Source organism: Prunus avium, chromosome 1 (assembly GCF_965620075.1).
Source record: "Prunus avium chromosome 1, drPruAviu1.hap1.1, whole genome shotgun sequence".
Taxonomy (NCBI): domain Eukaryota; kingdom Viridiplantae; phylum Streptophyta; class Magnoliopsida; order Rosales; family Rosaceae; genus Prunus; species Prunus avium.
The window spans coordinates 14,909,298-14,931,045 of NC_142284.1; the positions used below are offsets into that span (position 1 = coordinate 14,909,298).

The window sequence follows — 21,748 nt, forward strand, 5'->3', positions numbered from 1 at the left end:
TTTTTACCATTTTGTATCCCTGTCACAACCACTTGGTCATGGTGCCCAAGCTCTTTTGCATACGCCTATATCTCTAGCAAATTTATGTAGTCCAGAAGACACCAGTCCAAATAATCAACAGACCCCCCCACATAAAACCACCATTCATTGACATTTGGGGATTTTACCATTCTACCTCCATGGTGTACTTCAAAGGTGACTATTGCTTTGTCATCTGCACAACATAACATAAAAAAACACACTTTAACCACTGCCTAGTCATATGTATAGTTCAACCATTGCCTACTCATATGTATACTTTAACCACTGCCTACTCATGCTTGGAATATAATTTAACCACTGCCTAGTCATATGTATAGTTTAAAAAGGACAACACAACCACCAAACTACCAGAAAACAGACATGGAACAAGATTCAAACGCACCTAACATGTTTAAAGCACTAAAACAACCTTTAAACTACTAGTAAACAACAAAACATAACAGCAACGCATAGGGGACCACAACACTTTTTTATTCCAGGCTAATCAAACCCAACAAAGCAAGCAGACAATAAAGAAGTTTCAACCTGGACCACACAATCTATCGCTTTCGTCGAATCCATTTCAAAAGCAAAGGGCCACTTACCATACTCGGGTTGAGAACCTCCTTTCTCTCTCGGCACCGTCATTGTCCTTTACCAATATTCGCGCAGTACCCAAGATGTCGATTGTTCTGATTTCACTCTTCTGCAATCTCAGATGTTCGAATCTCTCTCTCTCTCTTCGATTATATAGTCCAAACCCTAATGCCCAAATTATATCGATTGATAAGAGATTTCACTCATCTACAATATTTGCTTCTTCTTAGATTTTCGAATCTCTCTCTCTCTCTTCGATTATACGTTCCTAACCCTAATCCCCAAATTATATCGACTGAAAAGGGGGTTCTTTTGCCAAACTCGATTTGTTTTTTTTTTTGGGTCAATAGACTATACAAACTCAGTCGCTTAGATTAGGATTTTCAACGCATGTGGGGTCCACTATGCCACATAGGATGCTGAATAGGGTCAGCAATTGGGCACCGTGGATGATTGGACCATAATGCCCCTGCCACGTCAGCTTTTTTGACGGTCGTTTGGATGGCGTTGACGGTGGGGGGTTAAATGGAACACAAAACCACGGTCAAGGGGGTAAAGTGGGCCATTTTAACTTTGGGGGGGTTAAGTGAGATTTGACCGAAGTTTCAGGGGGTGCTACAGTAATTAAGCCTAGTCTAAATTGTAAAGGGAAGGGGGTTTTTCATAAACACTAGGCCTTATTTGGAATTGCTTTTTTTTTTTTTAGGCCAAAAATCGGTTTCACTTTAGAGTTAAGGATTTTAAGGTGTTTAGTAAAAATAAAATATGCTGATTATTTTAAATGCAATGGCCTCCTGACAACAGCTTTTAAAAGCGGCCTTAGCTTTAGCTTTTAATGAATTTTTTCAATTCCCATAATACCATCATTAATTTTTAAAACTGACCTCGTCTACCACGACTACTGTCACCTCCACCTCCATCACCACCACCACTACCACCTCCGCTGCCACCTCCACGTCCATCACCACCACCACCACCATCCCTACCACCACTACCACCCAGGGGCGGAGCCACATTGGGACCAGTGTGGTCACGGGCCCCCACTCAATTGTTTTATATTTTAAAAGTAATATACTGTTATGTATTTCTATATGTATATTATTTCAAATACTTTACGTCTTGATATGTACTGACATGTGTTGTGGAGGGCCTATTAAGGCACAAAGGAGTTGTTTCAAATTGCCCCTTTGCTCAGCTGGTAGTGGTGCACTCCAGGTGTACATATTTCCTTCATTTATTTTTATATTACTTCATTTACTTAAGTTTACAATGTAAATAAGTTCAAATAAAAATACTAGAAAATCAAATTCCCACCAAATCAAAATATGAAAAATCGGTTTTAGTGCAAAATACGATTTCGGCTAAAAATGATGGCTCATTAAGTCAATATATACTTCATACTAAAATCCCATAAAATCAAGTTTTCTTATATGATGTGTAAGGAATAAAAGCCGCCAAAAATTATCTTGAGAAAATGATTATCCAGAAAAACCATTTTTCATACTTAGTCAATATTTTTACATAAAATATTTTTTCATGTATGATAAGAATGCATGAAGCGACCTAAGGTTTTTTAAAGTTTGTGAAATTTGGATTATTTTTCTTTCTATTGGGTTTAATGGGGGGAAAAGCTTTAAAGATATTTGCTTAATCGCTCCTCTTTGTCTATCTCTTGTAATTTTTCTTGCTCAGAATGTATTTGTCAATCCCTTTGTTGAGGACAATTATGATTGCAACCAATAAGCAATATAATTCTTGACATATGTGATATATATAGACTATTTTCGTATGTATTGTGAGTTCGAATTTTTGATTCTTTATAATTTGTAAGAGGCCCCCACACACATGAAATCCTGGCTTCGCCACTGCTACCACCTTACCTCCACCTCCATCATCATCACCATCAGCACCACCACCACCTTCACCTTCACCTCCACCTCTACACTACTACCCCCACCACCCACCACCTCCACCTTCACCACCTCGACCACCACCACCACAATGACCAACTCCACCTCCACCTATATCACCACCACCACCACCTTAACTACCAACACTACCACCACCATCACCATATAGTTAGCACATAACATTAACAACATCATGTTCGTTTTAGTCAATATCCATAGTTACATAACTGGTAAATAATATTTTTAAAATATTGTTAGTATAAAAAGCCGTGTAAAAAAAAAAGTTTCTTATGCTGTGCTTTGAAAATAGTGAATTGTAAAGTAAAGTAGTTACATACACATACTTTCCATATGTTTAAAAGTCAAACCCAGTTTCAAGTTTAATGCACATACTGTTTTTTATACACATTTTTCAATAATGCATGTGAAATTCACATATTATATACATTATTTTTACATATTATTGAATAAAATGAATATGCATTAATAAATTACAATAAACAATAGTAAGTATTACAAAATGGCCAAATTGGTCACCATATATATATTTTTTAAAATTTTCCTAAGAAATAAAGGCACATATTTTAGTCGTATTTTTTGTCCCTCATTTTATTAATATGCCTCATACCAACTAAATATTCCTCAAAAATTACAAGTAGGCTCTCTTCCTTGAACTTTCTCAATTCTAGGTTCATAATTAGGTCATGTTGAGGTGTAAATTATTCAATCTCTGGACTTATTAGGCTCTTTACAACACTAAAAATGGCACATTCGCAATTTATTTTGGCAGACGTAGGGGATATTGTTAGTTCATAATCCAAGAATTGAATTAGGAACAAACTCAAGAGATGCTTACAATTTCAATCAATTTGATCACCATGACTATGATTTGGAATATGACAAAGATGGCGTCGCGAAAATATGGCTATGATTCAAATATTATTACTCCGATAATAATAATAGTGGCCAATATGTCTACAAGTCAAATTTTGAATATAGTCCGCATATTAAAAAATTCTGAATATAGTCAAAATAATTATTCAGTGAACAAAATATGTTTACAAGGCAAATTATGGTTGTGAATAAGATTTTCATCACAAAAGTAATCTTTGAAGACAACTGTAAAGCCATATCTAAATTCCGTAATGAGATACATTATGGGTGAGCTAAATTATAGCTCCAACAGATACAATGATGTTCACGAAGCCTTTGAAGACAACTCTAAAGCCATATCTAAATTCCGTAATGAGATGTCTAAAACCTTTGAAGGAACTTGACCAGACCCACAAGCCATGACACATGGAAGGAACTTGACACCGAACGAGGTCCACGACAACCCACGCTGGCCAGCCTAGTCGCTAAGGCCCATATCTGCCAATCGGTGGGTGCCTTCGGTACCCCATGCTAAAAGTACTTTGCGAGGCTTTGTGATGAACATATTCCCTAGGAGACGTGGCAGCCCCCTAGGCCACTATCATGAGTCCCACATCGAAAGTTTACACACCCCTAGACCTCTATAAATAAATCCCCTTGCCCCCAAGGCAAAAGGTAACATCAATTTGACATTTATACACCTGCTTTGTCTTTTGCTATCTCCTCTCTCCTTCAGCTAACTTTAGCATCAAAGGGCCTTCGGCTAGTACCACACCGTACCCAAGTTCTCATCCTGTTTCCGTCCTTCTTCTTCTTGCAACTAGCTCTCGGCCTGCCAAAGGGAGGAACCAACTGAGGGTAGATCACATATCATCTTTAAGTTTGGGCCCACTATTGGTCATTTTGTTTTGTGCACAAATAGATTGACGCCGTCTATGGGAATCGTCACTAATTAACCCATACTCTTACCTAACAAAGATGGTCCCTCCACCACTTCCACCATTCTTCTCACCCGAGAGTCTAATCCTCGGCAAAAAGAGCGGAGCCAGCTCGGCTCCTCAGCCTCAGACACTGCAGTCGGATCCCATCGCTCGACACATACCTGTCGAATCTAACCTCATGGCTCAAACAAAAACTATGAGACAAGATATGGCGAAAATGAAAGAGCACAACAACATTCTCTCTGCCAAACTCGATGATACCAAGAGGCAACTACAGGACCAGCATGGGAGTTCGGAACAGCTGCAGGATGGCGTTGAGTAGGCATGCAGATCCAGCAAGAACAATCCCTCCAAAGTGTGCTCGCACATGCTCGAACCAACAAAGGCAAAGGACCAGCGACTATCGAGCCTACTGTCTCGCAGCGATTGATCGTGCCTCCACCAAAAGGGGGACCACAAGGGGCCATCAGGGCCTACTCAAACTGCGTAGACAGGCTGAGAGATCGACATGAGGAGCGGCATGAGGATCCTATCTGAGTTGAGGCACAACTCAACGACCTTCGGCTGAAGGTGCTGGGCCCAAAGTCAGCGTTACGCCGAAGCTATGATATCCCTGCCCTAGAAAAAATTGACGAATTGGATTATATGCCTACCTCGCCAAAAACCACGTTCTCACTTTGTTCGGCAAGACCGAAACGTCCTCAGCAAGACCATCAACTCTACCGAACGGCAGGTAACAACAATGAGAGATACAGAGGCCGATCATATGAAGAACTACCCTATACCGATATCTAAATTCATCTTATATTCCAGAAGATTAGGCAGATAGAGGAAGAAAAGAACAAGTCTCGGCAACCTGCCTTGGGCAGATTTCAACTAGGCCTCGACACTGCCCCCAGGCGGACGATCGTCTACACTCATTTCTTGGTCGTTGATTGCCTACGGCCTACAACACCATCATCGGCAGGCCAGCGTTGACCAAAATGAGAGCCTTCGTGTCACCCCACATGCTTCTGCTCAAGTTCCCAACACACTCTGGCACCGGCCAAGTTCGAGGCGATCAATTGAGGATTAGGACATGTTACGTATTGGCAACACATGATTCAATGAAAGCAACACTGAAGGTGACCTTCTCAGTCTCCATCGTCTCCCAGGACCTGCAAAATGGTAAGGGGGCTGAGCAACCTGACGATCCCAGAGACGAAGTTGTCACCCCCCAGGCTCAGACTGTCGAAGAACTTGAACACATCACCTTAACAGAAGATCACCCGGATCGGCAGGTTAGAATCGCCACCTGCCTCAGTAACACACCTCTCGCCTAGTTTATGACCTTCCTCAGGAACAATTTGGAAGTATTCACGTAGTCATATAACAACATGCCAAGAATCTCTCCTGATATCATCAACCCATAGGCTCAGCATCAGTTCCTAACTTCAAACCGATCTGTTAGAAGCGACGAGCCTACAATGTCGAACCATATGAAGCTATGAAAGCCGAAGTGGACTAGTTGAAGACAACCGGCTTCATTCGGGAAGTAACATACCCAATTTGGCTCACTAATTCAGTAATGGTGAAAAACAAACCCCAAGCATGGCACATGTGCCAGGACTACACCAATATCAACAGGGCTTGTCCCAAGGAAAGTTTCCTGTTTTCGAGGATTGATCAACTAGTAGATGCAACAATCGGGCATGAGTTCCTTAGCTTCATGGACGCCTACTCAGGCTACAACCAGATCTCCATACATACTACCGATTAGAAACATATGGCCTTCATCACTGGCAAAGGCTTATACTGCCACAACCTCATGCCCTTTCGGCCTCAAGAGTACCGGAGCAACCTACCAACGGTTGGTGAACAAGATCTTCGCCGAACTCATCGGCAGCACCATGGAGGTGTACATGGATGACATGCTGTAAATAGCAAGACCACCGATTAGCATCTCCACAATCTCTCACTTATGTATGGCATCCTGAAGAAGTACAAAATGCGCCTCAACTCAAACAACTGCGCCTTCGGCGTCTCTTCTAGCAAATTTCTAGACTTCATGATAAGCCAAAGAGGTATTGAGGCTAACCCTGAAAAAATTAAGGCATTACTAAACATGCAGGTGCCGAAGACATAGAAAGATATTCAGAATCTCATAGGTCGCGTCGCTGCCCTCGCTAGATTCATCTCCAATGTAACCGACTGATGTGCTTCCTTCTTCAAAGCCCTCAAAGGCAATAAGCGGCAGATTATTTGGACCATTGAAGCGACCAAGCCTTCTGAGATTTGAAGGAATACATGAGCAAAACACCTATGTTGTCTAAGCCTCTCCTACAGGAAAGCCTCATCCTTTACATCTCGATATCGGCAACTGCCATTAGCTCTATGCTTTTCTGGAAGCCTGATAGTATTGAACACCCAATATACTAAACCAACCATGCATTGTAAGATGCCGAGCTTCGGTACCCCAGATTGGATAACCTTATTTTCATCGTCATCACCTTCGCTCGCGAGCTTCGACCTTACTTTCAAGTACATATCATAACAGTGCTCACAAATCATCCATTGTGCCAAGTCTTGTAGAAGCTAGAAACATCTGCCAAGGGGCAAGCAGTAGCTGATTTCATCTCTAAATTCACACTACCTTCGGCAAATGAAACACCATCGCAGCCACCAATAGCACTGCCAGACCATCCTTCAGCCAAAGAGCCACTAGACCTAAACATCCCCCTTTGGAAATTACATGTCGATGGATTGTCCAACCAACAGGGTAGCGAGGCAAACCTAGTCCTAATGGCACCAGACTAAATGGAAATTGAATACATCATCCGTTTTCAATTCAAGGCATTCAACAATGAGGCCGAATACGAGGCTCTCGTCGCCGGTCTTCGACTTGCCAAGGACATGGGTGCCGAACAAATCAACATCTGCAACAATTCCCAAATTGTGGTTAATCAGATAACTACCGAATTTGAGGCAAAGGACAAGTCGATGGTAGCTTACCTAACAAGCCCACCAATTGCTAAAACGATTCACTCTATACCAGATCCGGAAGATTCCCACATCAGAGAACAGCTATGTCGATACCCTATCTCGCCTTGCGTCGGCCATCAATGAGCGAGTCAGATGACAAGTACCGATCAAATTATTGGCTCGACACAGCAAAGTTGAAGCGGAAGTACATGTCGCTCGACAGAACCCCAGCTGAATGGATCCCATATATGTGTACCTGGCACATGGCACGCTCCCAGAAGACAAGGCAGCAACAAAACGTGTCTGCTACCACTCGACAAGGTACCTTATCTTTAACAAAATCCTTTATAGATCAAGCCACTCCATGTCATTGCTACGATGTGTCTCACCAAAATAGAAGGACTGCGTCCTAAGGGAGATTCACGAAGGTGCTTGCGTCGATAATTCATGATCCGATTGTTAGCCCACAAAATCATTCAATAAGGATACTATTGGCTAACACTGCATGTCGATGCTCTAAGACTTGTGCAAAAATGCGACATGTGCAAAATATTCGGTTCCATGCCGAACCTTCGTGCCAAGCCTCTCACACTGATAATCAGCCTTTGGCCATTCGTGCAATGGGGACTTGATCTCATAGGTCTCATGCCGAACGGCAACGGCCAGGTCAAATTCACAGTAGTGGTTGTAGATTACTTCACCAAATGGGTCGAAGCAGAGCCTCTCCCCATAATCACTGCCACCAAAATTGAGAACTTCGTGTGGAAAAACATCATCTGTTGTTTCGACATCCCACACGTTATTGTCACCTACAACGGCAAACAGTTCGATTCTTCTCCCTTTCGGCACCTGTGCTCCCGATTCAACATCAACATCTTCTTCACCTCTCCAACACACCCACGGTCCAACAGACAAGTGGAAGCCATCAACAAGATCATCAAGAAGACGTTGAAGGAGAAGCTCGGAGCAGCCAAAGGCAATTAGCGAGACACATTACTGGAAGCACTATGGGCTATCCTTACTTCCTACCAAAGGTCGACACGCGAAAACCCATTTTCTTAGCCTTTGGAGTAGAAGTAGTCGTACTCGTCAAAATCAACGAGCCTAGCGATCAAACGGCAACCAGCAACAGGAAAATGGATCCCAACAAGCTCACCTTCGGAATGCCACGTACAAACAGTGCACCTCCCAAAACTACGACTTGTGCGTCAAACGCCAATCGTTTAAAGTCGACGATTGGGTTTTGCGCAAAGTCTCCTTGGCTACAAAGACCGCTACCGAAGGCACCCTCAGTCCTTCATGGGTACGAGGTCATCGGCATCTGTCAACCAAGGACTTACCGATTGAGCGATTCTGACGGAAATGCCATTAGCCATCCATGGAACGCCGATCATTTGAAGTACTACTACAAGTAAACTCTCGGCCTTCGGCCTTGCTCTGTTGCATGTAACTTCTTGCAAGACGCTGCCAAATGTAAGTCAATACAAAATCGGCATAGATTTCTACCAATTAGAATATCAAATAGATGGACAAGAAGAAACTGACGAACAACAAGAAAACAACTCAGGGGATCGATTGTCGAAGCTCAGTAACATCTTGAAGTATCGATTGTCTAACGTTACCGATCGCCTCAGCCTCTCGATGGTGGTAATGTCCTCCTTGGAGACGCTAGGCCTGCTTCAAAGACATTGCACAAATAATGATAAAGCCTGGTTAGAAATGGTACATAATAATTAACCCATATGCAATTGGCATGCCACAAGCACTATATGCAGACGAATCAAACAGATAGTGCCCAAACGACAACCCCATGCCTATCGATCATTTGGAATGAAGTGGGGATGTTCCTCTCAATGGCCTTGCTAGGTGCCGATTCCCAGTTATCGGAAACCAGCACTTGCCGATGCCTCCATGTCTTTTGTGAGCTCGGCACCCCAGTTACAAATTGCCCCCACTCTTCGGCATGCAAACAGATGGACTGCACCCAACCCCATTGGTCCAAGATTTTCGCCCTTGACACATTGTACAGATGCAAGAACTGCTCGTAGGTTGGTGCCTTTTGCCCGGGAACGTCGAATGTAGTAATGGTGTAGAGGAAGGTTATCCAGAATTTTGGGTTGATGGCCTCAATGCCAGCCGAAGGCCATACTTGAATACGTCAGTAAAGAATACAATCTCACCGTCATGAATATGCATGACTACTGAATCTGGAATGTGATACTCTGCTCGTATCTTAGCCAATTCTCATTCCGTAAGCATCTTCGACACTAGATGGTCAACATTGAACAACAGGCCCTTCGGCTATACCATTAGCACCCGCACTTTCCCATTAATGACTCTTAACACCTCTTCGGCAAGAAGAGACTTTGAAACCTCGACCGCCTTGTAACCATGACCAGATGTAGAGGCCTCTAAATGATAGCTTGCATTCTGCTCTAACACACGAGTATCACACATCAAGAAATCTACATAGTGGCATGTGTCAACGACCCAAACCGAGCTTGAAGCACATATTGAAGTGCACCCAGCATGGGCACCCACAATAGCACAACTGCCTTCTTTGGCAGGAACATCAGAATGGGTGCCCTTTGAATCGGCAACATGCTTTTTGTCCTATGATTCCTCATCGAATGCACCAAGACTATCCTCATACTTTGACTCGCTCTTTGACATCTACAAACAAAGGCGAAAGAAAACTAAATTGCATCCTCAAATCAAACTATCGATCCTAATGCATCAAAGCCTATGTTTTTATGAAACATTCCAAGTTCATGTAAGATCACATATGTTAATATAAAACTTCAAACAAATCATGCACTTTGATTCATAAGAAAAAGGGCATAAGCAACATACCTTGTTTTACACGGTTGTGAAGATCGTGGGAAGAGTGGCAATTTTCGTCACATTTCTGTTGAGTTCGAGTGCGGATTGTCCTCTGGGATCGGTAGAAGAGTGGCCATTTTTGAGTGGGTTGTGTTGAAGAAGGAATTGAGAACTCAGTTCCTTCCATGGAACGCTGCATGGCTAGCAAGGGAAGCCTTGAAGAACTTGAAGCAAATGGGTTCAATGAGGGACTACATGAAGGCTTTATGTTCTTTGATGCTCGACGTGTCCAATATGTTAGAGAAGGACAAGTTGTTCAAATTCCTCAAGAATTTGCAGCCCTAGGCACAGTCGGAATTAAGGAGATAAGATGTGAGGAGTCTCAATTCTTTCATTGATGCAGTCGAGAGACTAATGGACTATAGAGCAATAGTCACTTCTAGTAGGAAGAAGTAACGAGGTGGGAGGAGACATTTGGACAACAAGCCAGTCGACAAAGGGAAGAAGATTAGGGTTGTTCCAAATGGAACAAAGGGTGAGGAGGATAAGGACAAGAAGAAGTTCTCAGGTTGCTTTCTTTGCCAAGGACCCCATTGTGTGAAGGACTATCCAAAGAGGCAGAACTGGAATGCAATTGTGACAGAGAGAGATGAAGGTACTGAAGAAGGCATCAGTCTCTAGGTGAGTCCAATGGTTTTATTGAATTCACTAAGAGCTATCCCACTAGAGGATCTCTTGGGAGAGGATGCGATTGAACAACCGGTGATTGAGCTGTTCGTGGATGTGTTTGCCATGGAACCCTCGAAGATTTTCATTGATGCTTCTTTGGTGCATGAGGTATGCTAATAGAGGCAATTGAAAACATGGAGCCCAATTGAGATCTGAATTGTGTGCTAGAAGAGAAGCATTTTGCAACGTTGGCACATTGCCTTGATACTTGAATAATCTACCTGCTGGATAGGAAGTTTGTGCCAAGGACTTTTTGTGTTGCATAGTCACATGTATAGTACAGGTACCATTTGACATGACTTTAGCATTTATGTGGAAGTGCTAGATGAGTTCGATTTCGAGTTGGACTATATGTCCATAAGGCATAGGGACTTCGAGGAGCGGTTTGATGAGTTGATGGCAAATGTGACTCAATCTGTTTCTTCTGCTTCGGGCCTTTCGGAAAGTGAGTCAGAGGATGAGCCATGGGTGAGCTCAACAATTGATAGCATTCTAAGGGATGCCATGTTTGAGGAAAGTGGTGAAAACCCTGAGAGTAAGGAGGAGTCGCAAAGGGAAGATGAGCCTATGGTGGAGACTAAGGCCAAGATAATTGTGATCTCAAGTGACAACGAAGAGAAGCCTATGGGAGAGTCCAAGATAGAGGTGATCCTAATTGAGCTAAGTCATGACGAGTCTCTTGAGGAGATCAATGGAGAAGTGCTTTAAGAGGGGCTAGGAGATGTTCAGATGAACGAAGACTACTAAGGAGTTAAGTCAACGAGGGCGTCAGACTCTTGTGGTGAGGGTGGTTTGTAAGACCCTTAACAAGTAGCATAAGCCATGACATGGTTTTGATGTTTTGCACTATGCCAAGACAAGCCAAAATTGCAGCGGAGGTGCATATTGGAAGCAAGACAATGTTAGAAGAAGGGAGTTTTGGGTTGAGAGTAGGCAGCCCAGACTTAATTGCAGGGCAACAAGACATGGCAGCAACGCAGCACAGTTAGCGTGCAGAGCAGGAGCGCACAATGCAGGCAAATGTGCAGTGCATGTAGGCGTGCAGGCAGCAGCGCAACGAGACATGGCAGCAGCACAACATGTAGACAGGACGTCTGCTGGGACATGGCAGGGTGTTGTTAGACGTGCTGTTGAGGGATTCTAACATAGCTGAGTGGTTTTGAGCAGTTTCAAAGGAGTTTGAACGTGGTTAGGAGTGCTATAGCTTAAAATTTGGGATGTGGATAAGTGTTGGAGCAAGTAAGGGCTTTACATGATAGTGGCTGCATGTCCCAAGTAATGGTGGAGATGTTTAAGGAGTAAAAGTCGTCCTCATGGAAAAGTGGGCTGCTAGGTGGTGCCAAGAATTGGTTGGACATGTTTTGTCATAGAAATGAATGTTTAGGTGGCAGATCTAGAGGCTGCCAACATTTCCTAAGTAGATGGGGGTGTTATCTACATGTTTTATGCTTATAAATACCTTGTGAAGGCAACAGTCTCCAGGTAAGTCCAATGGTTTTATTGAATTCACTAAGAGTTATCCCACCAAAAGATCATTTGGAGAGGATGCGATTGAGCAACTGGTGATTAAGGTGATTGAGGTGTTCGTGGATGTGTTTGCCATGGAGCCCTCAGAGATTTTCATTGATGCTTTTTTGGTGCATTGTGGTATGCTGATGGAGGCAATTGAAAACATGGAGCCCAATTGGGATTTGAATTGTGGGCTAGAAGAGATGCAGTTTGCGACGTTGGCGCATTGCCTTGATACTTGGAGGATCTACCTGATGGATAGGAAGTTTGTGGCAAGGACTTATGTGCTACATAGTCACATGTACAGTACAGATACCATTCGAGATAACTTTAGCATTTATGTGCTAGATGAGTTTGATTTCGAGTTGGCCTATATGCCCATGAGGCATAAGACTTCGAGGAGCGATTTGATGAGTTGATGGCAAATGCGATTCAATCTATTTCTTCTGCTTCAGACCCTTTGAAAAGCGAGTCAGAGGATGAGCCATGGGTGAGCTCAACAATTGATAGCATTATAAGGGATGCTATGTTTGGGGAAAGTGGTGAAAACCCCAAGGCTAAGGAGGAGTTGAAAAAGGAAGATGAGCCTATGGTGGAGACTATGGCAAGGATAATTGTGATCTCAAGTGACGATGAAGAGGAGCCTATGGAAGAGTCCGAGATATAGGTGATCTGAGTTGAGTCAAGTGATGACGAGTCTATGGAGGAGATCAATGGAGAAGTTGTTCAAGAGGAGCTAAGAGATGTTCAAATGAACGAAGACTACCAATGAGTTAAGTCAACGAAGGCGTCGGACTCTTGTGGTGGGGGTCGTTTGTAAGACCCTTATCAAGTAGCATAAGCCATGACATGGTTTTGATGTTTTGCATCATGCCAAAGCAAGCCAAAGGTGCAGCAGAGGTGCACATTGGAAGTAAGACAATGTTAGAAGAAGGTTGTTTTGGGCTAAGAGTAGGTAGTCGAGACATGGCAGACATGGCAACATGCAGCAATACAACGAGCAATGTACATGCGTGTAGCACTGAGTGCAGCGCACGCACTGCATGTCGACATGACTTGCGTTGGGACGTGGCAAGATGCTAGCATACATGCAGTAGAGGGATTCTAACGTGGCTGGACGGTTTTGAGCAATTTCAAAGGAGTTTGAACGTGGTTGGAAGTGCTATAGCTTCAAATTCGGGATGTGGGTAAGTGTTGGAATAAGTTAGGGCGGTTACATGTTAGGCCACTTCCAACAGCCCCCTAGGGCTCGGGAAGAGCCCAAAATCAAGTTCCAACAACAAAGGCTGGCCCGGGCAATTCGGGGTGTCCACGAGCCTAGGCTGGCCCGAAGGCAAGGGGAGCCCAAGCGCGAACCCGAAGGCGCGGCAGACGTCATTGCTGACGCCAGCATGACGTCAGCAAGCGGGTTTGAAATTTTTTTATCATTGGCGAGTGCAATGCACGCGCCAACGTTAAAAAAAATTTGCTGCGCGTGCGTTAGCTTTCCGCCAACGGATCTATGCCACGTGGCGTGTTCTGGTCCTTCCGATTCCTTTGTCATCCAATCTAACGGCCTGGAATTTTTCAAGGCAAAAAATTCGGAAATTTTTAAAAAAAATACCCAAAAAATACTGAATTTTTTTTTTCTATAAATACCAATCCCTACTCTTCACTTTTAACAACAAATCCTCATACATCTTCTCCTTCTCCAACTATTATTCACTTTCTACTCAATATTTTTTTCACTTTCAAATTTAATTTTTCTCTATCATTATGACTTTTTCTCAAGAAACCGGAGGGGCATGGAGCATCATGAAAGATGTCTTGTTGTGTGAGTGTTGGGTCCAAATTAGTCATGATCCCATATCGGGTAATGAGATGAAATTCAGTCAAATGTGGAAAAAAATTCATCACGAATTTGTTGGAAGATTGGGTTCCACCCGAACGGAAATGAAATTGTCTAGTTGGTGGAAAATTCTCAACAAAGAGTTGGGGAAATGGAGAGATGCCCTCCCAAAAGTGATGGATAACCAAAGAAGCGGGGAAAATCTCAATGATGAGGTAAATTATTTGTAATTTTCATTTTATTAATTTTAATGTCCTATTAATTTTAATTTAAATGTTTCTTGCAATTTGTATATTTTGTTAATATTTCTTGTATTTCCATATTTATTTAAATGTTTCTTGCAATTTTTATATTTTGTTAATATTTCTTGTATTTCTAATATTTATTTAAATGTTTGTTGCATTCTCTAAATTTTGTTAATATTTCTTGGATTTTCATTAATATGTTTATCTTTTTTGCATTACCAATATTTTTTTTTATGTTCCTTGCATATTCAAATTTTTTTATATATATAGATTGTGCAAGCTCAAATGTGGTATGGTGCTACTGGACAAGGGAAAAAAACTTTCAACCATACCCAATGTTGGGAGGTGGTGAAGCATTGTAAGAGATTTAACATTATTCCAACGGCTCCACCGGTGGTGTTAAACGAGACGCCACTCCATGATTCTCAAGCTTCGGATTCGCCTATGGAATCCCCTATGAGTGAAGACTCACCCATTGAAAGGGAGCCGAGGCCAATTGAGAGGAAGGCGGTGAAGGCAAAGAGAGGAAATAATTGTACAAGTAATGCCTCTAAATTTTTGGAGGAAATTGCAAGGCAAAGCGCCTTGAGAATTGAAATAGACAGGAAAGCCCAAGAAGATGATAGGGCAATGCAAATAGAATTTGCTAAAGAAAGGGAGTATGTACGCAAAGAAAGGGAGTATCTACGCAAAGAAAACGAAGACAAGAAGGATCGGGAAACCATGGCCATGGATACAAGCAATATGTCTCTTGAAACAAAACAATTTTGGAAGCTAGAACGAAAGGGTATTATGAGACGAAGACTTTTTTGTGATGATGGACCTAGCAACACGGATTGGTTAAATGATGGAAACCCTTAAGTTAGTTTCATTGTATTTTAATGTTTTGTTTTAAAAATTAGTTGTAATTCATGTATTTTATTTTATTAGTAGTATTGGTTTTCTTTGAGTTACCAAAGAAACTATTAAATAAAATTCCTTTTTATTCAAATCATTCCATACATAAAAAACTAACCACAACCAAAGCATTAAAAATATAAAAACAAACAAACCACAACCAAAGCATAAAAAAACCTAACATAACTAAACATAAAACATAAACATTAAAATCTTAAAAAACATATTCACTTCACTTCAGTCACCGTCATTGCCTTTCACCGCCCATAAATGCTCCATTAAGTCAATTTGACGGCGTTCATGAATATACGACGATTGCATCTCCGTATATCGATCAATCATACGGTTCATGAAACGACCATCTCTAACCAACGGTTCATGCTCCAATGGTTCTCCATTTTGCCATATGGGTTTTTAATAAATTCTTGTCAAGGCCGTGTTCATGGGATCCGATTTGTACACCTCTTCAGCCTCGTAATCATACTCATCCTCCACAATCATGTTATGGAGGATGATGCATGTCATCACTATGCTCCTTAACACCTCCTCATCAAACATACGCGCCGCACCCCTAATGATCGCCCACAGAGCTTGGAGGATACCAAAGCATCTCTCCACATCTTTTCTGTATTTCTCTTGATATAAGGCAAACAATTTTTGCTTCTGGGTTCAAGGATGCGGAAGTGTTTTCACAAATGTTGTCCACCTCAGGTAGATGCCGTCAGCTAGATAATACCCAGTCTGGTAGACGGTATTGTTGATTTGATAGGTGATTTGCGGGGCTTCTCCTCTCAAAATATCGTTGAACACCGGGGATTGACCTAGGACGTTCAAGTCATTTTGAGATCCAGCAACTCCGAAGAAGGCGTGCCAAACCCATGTATCGAATCCTGCAATGGCTTCAAGGATGATGCTTTTTTGGCCTTTCTGATTCCCATAATCGCCTTGCCAAGCAGTTGGGTAATTCTTCCATTGCTAGTGCATGCAGTCGATGCTACCAATCATTCCTGGAAAGCCTCTAGCTTCGGCTTTCTATAGAAGTCGTTGCAGGTCCCTAGGCGTAGGTCTGCCCAGGTAGTCCCTGGTGTATAGAGTTTCGACTGCATCACAAAATCTAACCAAACACTCCAAAGTAGTGGACTTCCCCATCCGGGCAATCTCATCCACTTGATCAGCAGATGCATCATACACCAACATTCGTATAGCCACTGTGAACTTTTGTTCGAGAAGCAGTCCCAAAACACCAGCACAATTTCTCTTTTGAACAAAGTATTCATCATAATTGCAAATATCATGCATGACTTTATTGAACAAATGTTGTTGCATTCTATATCGCCCTCGAAAATGAACATCAGAGTATAGAGAAGTTGGGATAAAATAATCTTCCATAAGATTCTTACCCCGAGAATGCCTATGTCTGTCAACATTCGGTGCACGGCCTTCATGTGAACCACGACTGCTCTGGTTTTCTTCATCAAGCAAGGCCACAGCCATGACAATTTGCTGATCTAGTTCTCTCTGCACTCTTTTGCTTGCAGCTCGTCTACGCCTTCTTTCTCTTATTTCTCGTTCTTGCCTCTCCAAGACCTCCTCCATGTTTGCCATTGAGAATGAAATATGGAATCTGAAATCTAAAATCTGAGAAAAGAAATTTTTGAGAAGATGTAGTGTGAGAGGTTTGTGAGCTGAGCCTTAATTTTATAGAAAAATTTAGGTCGATAGACATGACATGTGGCGCAATTTTATAGGGTGAAAATCTTATCCGAAATTTGAAATTCAGATGAAATTTATATGAAATGTGAAATTCAAATGAAAAGTTGAAATTCAAATGAAATTTATCTAAAATTTGAAATTCCTATGACACGTTGCGCAATTTTATAGGGTGAAAATCTTATCCGAAATTTGAAATTCAGATGAAATTTATTTGAAATTTGAAATTCAAATGAAATTTATTTGAAATTTGAAATTCAAATGAAATTTATCTGAAATTTAATATCTTATCCGAATATTTTATCACAAAATATCATCCGAAAATATTGTCCAAATTAATTTTTTAGGTAAACAGCTTTGTGAAAAAAAACAAAAAATTGAATAGTACTTGCCCTTTGCCATGGCAACTGTTGGAAGTGCAACTTACTTTTTGCAAGGGCAGACACTATTTACGTGAATAGTACCAGCCCTAGCCCCCCCGTTGCCATGGCAAGGGTTTGATTGCTGGAAGTGCCCTTAGTGGCTATATTTCCCAAGTAGTAGGGGAGATTTTTAAGGAGTAAAAGTCAGCCTCATGTCAAAATGGGTTGCTATGTGGCGCCAAGAGTGGGTTGGACATGTTTTGTGATAGAAATGAATGTCTAGGTCACAGATCTAAAGGGTGCCAGCGTTTTCTTAGTAGATGGGCTATCATATACATGTTTTATGCTTATAAATACCTTGTGAAGGTTGAGTTGAGATACCAAGTGATGTGGTAGTCTAACAAAAAGTAAGAGCTTGTAATCCTTTTCTATTTGAGAGAAATAGAAGGTTGGGAATTTTGCTCGTATATTGTGTATAAGAGTTTTCCTGTGTAGGCATGCATTGGCATTCCCTTGTGCCGATGCTGAAATCTAAAGCCTCACGAGTTGGAGGTGCGAGAAGGCTGACTTAAGAGAAGTCTAAGTGCCGAGCAAGGGTCAAAAAATTAAATGCATTTTTCACCCTTATTACACTTAGCCTTCCGCCGGAAATCACCTTCTTGCAGCAAATCATTCTTCAAAAATCGCCTCTCTCAAGCCCAAGTTTTCGCTCTCAAACGCTAAATGGTTCCTCGAGCATACCTACTCACATTTTATACTGAGGAGATAGCATCAGGAAATGAAAGGGCATGATCATTATGGCAGCATTTTGCTGACACGTGTCCACTATTACCATTAACTGTCAAACTTTGCAACATGGAAGTCTAGGCATCATGGCAAGCGACGATTACTCTCCTAACCCACCAACTCTAATGAATCTCAAACTGCATTGCGATTCGGAAACCAACTCCAGTCGACAACATGTCGAACGGTAGGCCCACAGGTTCAAGTCCCTCCCCTTCCCAACCATTTATTGCATGCTGAATGGTAGGCGTATAGGGTCTAGTCCATCTCCTTCTCAACCTTTCGTGGCATGCCAAACGATAGACGGATAGGGTTGAGTCTTTCCCCTTCCCAACAGTTCATTGCATGCCGAACGGCAGGCGAACAGGGTCAAGTCCCTCCCCTTCCCAACCGCTCCTCCTCCCATGCCGAACGGCAGGCACGCAAGGCCGAACTCTTCTCCTTCCTTACCGTTTGGCAAAGCCCTTTCACGCGCCCCCGCCAAACAACAATCTGTCTATCACTCAATGGACAATGTCCAAGTACCCTTCTTCCAAGCAACCCTTTGGTCGAAGACTTGGGGGCTATGAGACTATCATCGGTACATACGAGGAACTGGTTGTACCATGGCTCCGGGTGAAAATACTGAGGACACGTACAAGTTCCTAACCAAGAAGTCTCTTCTCAATCGGTAACTTTGGGGGTTCATGTTTGTACCATGTCTGACCAGACCCACAAGCCATGACACATGGAAGGAACTTGACACCGAATGAGGTCCATGAAAGCCTACGCTGGCCAGCCTAGTCGATTAGGCCCATATCCCCCAATAGGCGGGTGCCTTTGGTACCCTCTACCAATTATCCCTGCCAAAAGTACTTTACGAGGCTTTCTGTTGAACATATTCACTAGGACACATGGCAGTCCCCTAGGCCACTACCACAAGGCCCACATCGAACGTTTCCACCAAGTAAACACCTCCAGACCTCTATAAATAGAGCCCCTTGCCCCAAGGGCAAAAGGTAACAACAATTTTACATTTGTACCCCTGCTTTGTCATTTGCTATCTCCTCTCTCCTTCAGCTAACATAAGCATCGAAGGGCCTTCGGTCGGTACCCAAGGTCTCATCCTGTTTCATTCCTTCTTCTCCTTGCTAATAGCCCTCAACTTGCCGATGTTTGTGCCTGATAGATCACGGCCATGAGCTGGCCGAAGGAGTCCTTTCTCTCGGCCCTGGCACTTGTTCGCAGAGGCTGAAATGCAGCGTTTCGCCAGGGCATTTCGCCTTCCTTAAAAATAAAAGAGGAAATGCTAAGGCATGATCATCTCGGCCTTAAGCATAGGCCGAGGCCGAGGCCGAACAAATTTGTGGCCAAGGCATTAAAGGCAAATCATCACGTGACAGCAGGGTCCCAGGCTTCATTTAATGAAGTAGTGCCTGTTTAATGCAGCGAACCCATTGGCCACAAAGTAGCATTTAATGCATGAGGGAAGGTGGGAAGTGACTGAAGTCAGGATTTGGTGATGAAGATCAGAGTGATTAGACGTGGACATTCTCACAAGGATTCTGACAGCTTGAGATGTTGGTTCACCAGCTATCCAGGCCATAAATGCGTCTCCACGGCCAGAGGTTCAGAACCTACGATCGAGAGCGGTGGCCGAGATTCACCGGGATTTCTGGGGTCTCACCACCATACTTCACGATCCCAAATGTCGATTGGACTGCTCACTTGCGCTAATCAGACTCCACTATGCGTAAATTCAGCCTCGATTACTCATCCAGGGACTCTTCCTATAAATACAAGACTCGAGCTACATTCAAAGGGTTCAACACCAAAACAAGCCTCCCACGGAGGAACTTATTTTTTCCTGTAATGCACTTTCAATATCTTTACTTGCTTTCTTAGGAGTAGTGTTAGATTGTAAGCAGAATCCATTCATCAATATATCATACGACCCTTGATTTTCAAGGCGCCGGAGCACCATCCTTGTTGTTCGTTCACTCACCCCATATATCACACGACCGTCGCTCCCTGAGCAGCGCGCCGGAGCACCGCCCAAAATCCACCACCAACACCATCACTCGACGGCCTTGTAGTTCAGGCCGTGAACCTAACAGCCGAGACCAGTTCCTCTCTCGGCTACAATCGTTTGACTAGGAAGACAGATCAAACAGGCGCACCATTCATCCATCCAAAACTCATCGAAACATCAGCGCACGGCAAACCGTATTGGCACGCCCGCGCACAACCGCACCGCACCCAAAAGCAGGAAACCCCGTGTTAACGTACATCCCCTCTGCCCGGAACTCCAGGCCGTGAGATTTACGCGGCAGACACTTTTGGCACGCCCGGTGGGATATCTATCAAAAACTTATGGTGGAAACTAGGGCACAGGCAAAGCTCAAAAACAAAGCAGTCGAAATGACTTCTGAGACTCCTGAGTCCACCTCACCAATCACAAGTATCGAGACCGAACATACGGTCGGGATCTCGGCCGGCGCTCCAGTAACGACGGATCGCACGGCCGAATCCATGCAGGAACAGGCAGTGGTGGAGGAACTGATGTCCAAGCAGGCCTACAGGATAGAAACATCCTTCATGGCCGCGATGGACAGGTTCTCCTCAGAACTGCAAACGCTCTTTCAAGAGAGGATGCCGGTGGCCTCGCCCGCCACACCTCCCAGAACTGGACCGAGGAGCCAAGAGGGAGACAGAATCGAGCCTTACGGCGAAAGTAGCAGCCTCGGCGTCTCGGCCCATACCCAAGCATCCGGCTACGGCCAGCATTCTCTGCCACCAACAAACAGCTGGGGCCAATCCTAGCCCGTTTGGACGAATTCTGGACCAACCTACTCGGCGGAGACAGCGCGCGGACCCCTCCATGCTTTGGCCGTATCACTAGGGCACGGCAGTTTCACACATCCCGCGATCCACCCGCTCGGCTCAGTTCATACTGCCGCCGTCCACGCCCATCCTGGCCCAAGCAACGCGTCCGCCGTATCGTCACAACAGTACAGTCAGGGCAACCTGACCGTCTCACCACCTTTACAGGCGTCGTCGTGTCCGTTGGGCTCTCACCTTCACTATGGGTTGGCCGTTCCAGCAACAACGCATATGCACCCTGGTCAAACCCACGGTGCTCATCTAGCATCAACCAGCTCGGTCATCCCGGCTGAGCCTTTTGTTCAAATGGCCCAACAGGCAAGGCCTCAGAACGAGGTGCTACAGGCCACGCGGCCGTATGCAGCCCAACAGGAGGCACCACCTCAAGGGATCCGGCTCGAAGATGTCCGGCGGATGATCGAAGACGGCTTGGCTTAGAGGCGGCCGGACATGCCAAGATACACAAGGCCGTACCCGCCAGAAATTGACCGGATCCCCCTTCCCCGGAACTATCGATTGCCAGAGTTCATGCTTTTTTCTGGGGATGGGCAGACCTCGTCCATTGAACACATCGGCCGTTTCACGGCCCAGTGTGGAGAGGCCGATTCAGACGCTCAGAGACTCCGATTTTTTGTTCATTCGTTGACCGGCGCGGCGTTCTCATGGTTTATAAACCTTCCGCCGAACTCAATAAGGG

At 43.7% G+C, this 21,748-nt stretch overlaps 1 protein-coding gene across 1 annotated transcript; it reads right to left on the reverse strand.

The window, feature by feature from the left end:
* Positions 1 to 16,003: 16,003 nt before the first annotated feature.
* LOC148297396 (uncharacterized) lies at positions 16,004 to 16,930 on the reverse strand. Its single transcript, XM_088246788.1, has 3 exons — positions 16,685 to 16,930; positions 16,454 to 16,591; positions 16,004 to 16,309 (listed from the first exon to the last, which is right to left on the reverse strand). The coding sequence occupies exons 1-3, from the start codon at positions 16,928 to 16,930 to the stop codon at positions 16,004 to 16,006; spliced, it is 690 nt and encodes a 229-aa protein (XP_088102914.1).
* Between the last annotated feature and the right edge of the window lie 4,818 nt (positions 16,931 to 21,748).

Coding starts and splice junctions, on each gene's coding strand:
- LOC148297396 (XM_088246788.1), bottom strand. CDS start 16,930: ATGGAGGAGGTCTTGGAGAGGCAAGAACGAGAAATAAGAGAAAGAAGG. Junction 16,592..16,684: donor CAACTTCTCTATACTCTGAT/GTTCATTTTCGA, acceptor TTTGTTCAAAAG/AGAAATTGTGCTGGTGTTTT. Junction 16,310..16,453: donor CCACTACTTTGGAGTGTTTG/GTTAGATTTTGT, acceptor TGCATGCACTAG/CAATGGAAGAATTACCCAAC.